The sequence below is a fragment of the Triticum dicoccoides genome, chromosome 2B, assembly GCF_002162155.2.
Source record: "Triticum dicoccoides isolate Atlit2015 ecotype Zavitan chromosome 2B, WEW_v2.0, whole genome shotgun sequence".
Taxonomy (NCBI): domain Eukaryota; kingdom Viridiplantae; phylum Streptophyta; class Magnoliopsida; order Poales; family Poaceae; genus Triticum; species Triticum dicoccoides.
Window position 1 is genome coordinate 140604262 of NC_041383.1, and position 6243 is coordinate 140610504.

The 6243-nt window shown below is 43.9% G+C and overlaps 1 protein-coding gene across 1 annotated transcript; it reads right to left on the minus strand.

The window, feature by feature from the left end:
- Positions 1–3590: 3590 nt before the first annotated feature.
- LOC119367398 lies at positions 3591–4853 on the minus strand. Its single transcript, XM_037632919.1, has 2 exons — positions 4632–4853; positions 3591–4508 (listed from the first exon to the last, which is right to left on the minus strand). The coding sequence occupies exons 1-2, from the start codon at positions 4850–4852 to the stop codon at positions 4127–4129; spliced, it is 603 nt and encodes a 200-aa protein (XP_037488816.1). The 5' UTR covers position 4853; the 3' UTR covers positions 3591–4126.
- Between the last annotated feature and the right edge of the window lie 1390 nt (positions 4854–6243).

Consider the following 6243-nt stretch of genomic DNA (forward strand, 5'->3'; position numbering starts at 1 on the left):
GTGCCACTTCATCCCACAATACCGCCAAATGAAAGTAAGACGTTGGTGGTAAGAAGTACGACTATCACCGCCCACAACTCTTAGTGTTGTACTCGCGAATATCATCTACGCATAGACTTGGCTCATGATGCCACTTTTGGGAAACTTTGCATGAAAAAAAAACAAAAAATCTACGCACACGCAATGATCTATCCATGGAGATGCATAGCAACGAGGGGGAGAGTGTGTCTACGTACCCCCGTAGACCATAAGCGGAAGCGTTTCTCAACACGGTTGATGTAGTCGAACTTCTTCGCGCTTCAACTGATCAAATACCGAACGCACGGCACCTCGCGCATTCTGCACACGTTCAGCTCGGTGACGTCGCTCGCCTTTTTGATCCAGCAAGACATCGAGGTAGTAGATGAGTTTCGTCAACATGACAGTGTGGTGACAGTGATGGTGAAGTGATCCTCGCAGGGCTTTGCCTAAGCACTACGAAAATATGACCAAGGGTCTAAACGGTGGAAGGGGTGCCGCACACGGCTAGGCAATTGTCTGGTGTGTGCTAGGGGTGCCCCACCCCCCCCCCCACACACACACATATATAGGTGGGAGGGGGAGGGGAGAGGCCAGGAGGCGCCCCAAGTAGGACCGAATCCTACTTGGGTTCCCCCTTGGCCGCGCCCCCTTTCCATATTAGCCGGATGGGGAAGGAAAGAGGAGGGAAGAGAAAGGGAAGGGTGAGGCCAAATCCCCCCCTTTCCTCTCCCTTCCCTTCTTCCCTTCTCCCCCTGGTTTTGCCCATATGGGGGGCTCACCAGCCCCTGGTGGCTGGTGCGTTTCCCCTCTTGGCCCATAAGGCCCATATATTTTCTCGGGGGTGCCCGGAACCCCTTCAGGTGAACCAATATGTACCCGGTACCCCCCGGAACACTTCCGGTGTTCGAGTACACTATCGTCCTATATATGAATCTTTACATCTCGATTTCGAGACTCCTCGTCATGTTCGTGATCTCATCCGGGACTCCGAACAACATTCAGTCACCAAATCACATAACTCATATAATACTATATCGTCATTGAACGTTAAGCGTGCAGACCCTATGGGTTCGAGAACTATGTAGACATGACCGAGACACCTCTCTGGTCAATAACCAATAGCGGAACCTGGATGCCCATATTGGCTCCTACATATTCGAAGATCTTTATCAGTCGAACCGTTATGACAACATATGCAATTCCCTTTGTCTATCAGTATGTTACCCCGAGATTCGATCGTCGGTATCTTCATACCTAGTTCAATCTTGTTACCGGCAAGTCTCTTTACTCGTTCCGTAATACATCACCTCGTGACTAACTCTTTAGTCGTTTGCTTGCAAGCTTATGATGTGTATTACCGAGAGGGCCCAGAGATACCTCTTCGATACTCGGAGTGACAAATCCTAATCTGGATCTATGCCAACTCAACAAACACCTTCGGAGATACCTGTAGAGCATCTTTATAATCAACCAGTTACATTGTGACGTTTGATAGCACATAAGGCATTCCTCCGGTATCTGGGAGTTGCATAATCTCATAGTCGAAGGAATATTGTATTTGACATGAAGAAAGCAATAGCAATAAAACTGAACGATCATAATGCTAAGCTAACAGATGGGTCTTGTCCATCACATCATTTTCCTAATGATGTGATCCCGTTATCAAATGACAACTCATGTCCATGGTCAGGAAACCTTAACCATCTTCGATCAATGAGCTAGTCAAGTAGAGGCTCACTAGGGACACAGTGTTTGTTTATATATTCACACATGTATTTAGGTTTCCGATCAATACAATTATAGCATGAATAATAAACCTTTATCATGAATAAGGACATATAAAATAACAACTTTATTATTGCCTCTAGGGCATATTTCCTTCAGGCAACACCACTTACTTTTGGACTGATGGTTGGTGGAATCAAACTCTATGCTCGAAGTTCCCTGAACTGTACTCATTTCCCATCAATAGAGACATGTCCTTGCAACAGGACCTGTGTACCCTACAAACTGAAGACTTGTTCCACAGATCACTCTCTCCGCAAGCTTTCCAACAGTTCCAAACTTTGCAAGAACACCTACACCAAAGGCCTCTAACCTTAGAGCAGGATTGCTGGTCTTTAGCAGGAAAGGCTGAATGATACTCTTCCATGAAAATGTATAAGCACATTATGGGAGTCAGCACTGCTCGCAGCATCTTCAAAGACATTTGGGCCACATCATGCAGATTCAGACACAAAATCTTTTTTTGGCTCTTGCTACATGACAAGAATAATACCAGGAACATGCTCCAGCGCATGACAATGCACCTTGACAGTTATAGCTGTGTTCTATGCTTTGATAAGACTGATGAAACATCTATTCATCTCTTCTGGAACTGTTCTTTTGCTCTTTGTTGTTGGGATCAGGTCATTCCTAACAGAAAAAGAGGTATATCTGCTTTTGATGAAATTCAATTTGCCACCTCAATCCTACCAAAAGATTTTGCACTTGATATTTTGCTCATGGGATGCTGGGGTATTTGGAGTGTCAGAAATGATAAGATCTTTAAAGCTGCCACAGTGCATATTGAGGGTTGGAAGTTCTACTTCAAAGAAACAGGCGAATAACATGTGTGTAATCTGGGAAACAAGTGTAGAGTTTACCAGTCGAAAACGACCAACCAATCATGTCATCGAAGACCATCTGTTTTTCTTTTTTTGACATGGAACACTTGTATTCCATTTATGACACGGCAGAATCACCGGTTACAGCCCGGGTTACACCAATAGGGCAGTCATCATACCAAACTTGACTAGACACACGGCCTAACCCTGCACCCAACGCCGTCAGCACAAGCGCTGGCTTGTTACAAACTCAAGAAACATGAGAAATCTCAGCTTGGATGAACTGCGTGTGCATTTTAAACTTTATCTCTCTGAACAGATGACCGAATGGACCATCTGTTTTTGTTTACAGCGGTAAGTTTTACAAGCGGTTTTGGCTGGAAAACAAGGATCCAATCGTGGGGTAATGAAAAGGTCTAAACAGCTGCTGACCATACTGAAGCAACGACTGAGCAATGTGGTGCACTGAGAGCCAACACTTGTCTATCGTAGTTGTCTTTCTTAGCTGGCTGTATATTTGCATCCAGTTTCTATGATGAAGGGACTCGCTGTTAATTGGAATAGATGGGCTGTGCTTGGGTAGTTGGGTTACTGACCTCTAACAAAAGACACGACCCAAGCTTACCATTGGTTTCAACAGTAGCATGCATTGCAGACTACAAAATAAAGAGGGAAGAAAACGAACAGAAGCATGCTGCACACATAAATGTCAAGTTTCAGATTACTTGCAGTCGCTACGCATATAAAGATGCAAAGATAAACATCATCAGAGTATGCCTCCGAGAGGGAAAATAGATAGCAGTGCTCACAAACACAAAGTAGCCAATCATCCAAGCAATGCGAACATCTACAGGCTTAGCAAAACATATAGCATTGGTTTAGTTATAGCATGCAGACCACCAAATAGAGGGAAGAAAACAGACAGAAGCGTGCTGAATATATATACACATATGAAGTCTGAGTTTACTTGCACTCACTAGGTATATAAATATACAAAGAGAAACATCATCAAAGTTTGCCTCGGAGAAAAAAATAGATGCAATGCTCATAAAGTAGCCAATCATCTAAGCCAAGGGAACTTCTACAGGCTCAGCAAAACGGATGCAAAGTTGAGCACCGCCACAGTGTATCGGCAGACAGACAATACAGATCATGCCAACTTGGCAAAAGAAGAACCTCCTCCCAAATGATGAAGTAGGGAGAACTTTCCATTGGTGCATGTTAGTTCATCAGAACGTCCATGACTTTGTCCCCTCTTGCCTGAATTTCCGTCCAGTGCTTCCAGATCTCTCCATCCTCAGGTTTGGTCCATGCAGCTGTCTCCCTCTCTTGCTGCATTCTGGCTTCCTCATTGGATCTGCGCTCAAGATAAGAAGACCAGACATCATGGCGGCTTCTCATGATCATCTTGATCACATACTCCTGTTCAAACTTCAGTAGTTTAAGGTAGTGCCCCAGTATCCTTCTCAGGCTGAAGTGACCATCGTCTGCACGGAAGTTCAGCTCCAGTTTTCCTCGTAATCCTTCAAGATTTCGCGCAGTAGTTTTACAGCTTCTTCAAAGCTAAATCGGCGGTTATGGATGTTCTTGTCAAACTCTAGTATAGCAACGATAAAAGCGAAACCTAGCTTTGACAGCCTCGACCAGATGTGTATGAAGTTCTCATGTCTTACTGTAAGGAATACTGGGAACATGCTATCAAGGTTCTCAACAGTAAACTCTTCCGCTTCAAGGAACCTTTGGCATTCCCCGAAGAGGAAAAATGGCGTCTGAGTAAAGACAACAAGGTTTTTATCGAAAGTCCTCGCGCTTTTGCTATTGAATGTTTGCAGTTTCTCTGCCATCACCCTAATGACACCTTTGAATATTGAGATAGCCTCCCTGTACACAAAAAAAAATTACTCATGAACACAAGTACTTGCAGATAATGTGTTAGATAACCTTGCAAGTCAGAAAGGCTCACTAATGGAGTATTTAATTAAGTGAGTGGGAAGAAGTAAGTACACTGAATCATATTTCTCTGAGTAATGTAGCAGTGGATGAATGCTTCCAAAATACTTAGGGAATTTCGTTTTAACTTTGTTGAACCTAAGGAATCCTCCTTCTCCATATCGATCTCCAGGTGGTGTTGCCCGAAACAGCTCAAAGTAGAAGCTGTTGTCAGGGAAGATGAGTTGAACCATGGACTCTGGAGGATTCTTTGTGGAATCCATCAACTCCACCATGTTGAATGTGGACTGTCATGACAACAGCTAAGAAAGTCAGTACAATGTGCACTTCAGAAAGATACAGGAATATGCATTATGTTTCTCTTGTTGCAGGATTTCAAGAAAAAAATTCAGATGATGCTTTACGCAGTGAAGAAAGATACAGTAAAACAACTACATACTACATATAGTTTTCACGTGTTGGCTGGTTGCTGTGATTATAACGTATCCTGACAGCCACACAAAATTAGCTGCAAAAGCATGCACCTACAGTTGTGGGGCTCTTATAGTTGTACGGAGCAAATCTTTTTGGAACCATATAGCAGATACAAAAAATGTCAGATCGCGATATTGTTCAATATGGAATTGATGAAGTGTGGCAAAAAAGTACAGAGCAGATCTTTTTGGAACCACATAGCAGATACAAAAAATGTCAGATTGTGATATTGTTCAATCTGGAATTGATGAAGTGTGGCAAAAAAGCAACGACAACTTCACAACAAAGTTCTATCAGGTAGCAATTAAGGAAATATCACGGGCTTTTGGACATACATGCATCTGAACAGCATAGTACCTTTGGAATACATACGAGCTTATATATTATTAGCCTGACACACTTCAGCATTATAATCACAGCAATGCATAGATCTGAAAAAATTGCAAAACCTTGGAAGACTCACCGTGGTCATAGGCGGAGTCACCACAACCCGGTTGAAAAATTGATATGCTGCGACATGACGACAGTAACCTCTCCTCAGGTCTAGGAAAGCTGAGAACTCTTGTGGTGTACAGTCCACACTGAGCTGAAATATCTTAATGGTCTGTTCAAATGTAAATGTGGAGGCCAAAATTAGTACAATCCCAAATCAACAGGCATTAAAGGATCAATCCATAAGTTACTCTATAAATGCAGCAGCATGTATATACTAATGGTCAGTCAAAGCCTAGGGCCAATTTTGTTAATATGACTCGCCTTTCAGCCATTATATCTACTCGGTTGTGGTGGGAAACAAAACAATTTATGAAAAAATTGCAGGAACAAGTAACAGTGGGGAAATCATAACAGAGGTGGCAATCATCCCTATTACATGCTACAAACTATGCTAGGAATTTTTTGGGGGGCGTTTGGGGGGGTGTCAGGCCAACCCCGTGATTTTGTTTTGGGAAACAGCAAAATACTCACAGCAAGCGAAGTTTGTTGTTCCTCCATGATGATGGCTCGTAGGCACGCATCAGTCAAAGCGAGATCGTGCCTGGACGGCTTGGGCCTTCTTCCCTCTGCTATCCTCATGCGGCGCACCACCTCCTCCTCGATGGTCACCTCGTCGAGCTCCTCTTTCTCCCTCGGCGTCAGAGGTGGAGCGTCTGCCCCACCTCCCCTCCCCCTCCCCCTCCCCCTCCCTCCCCCC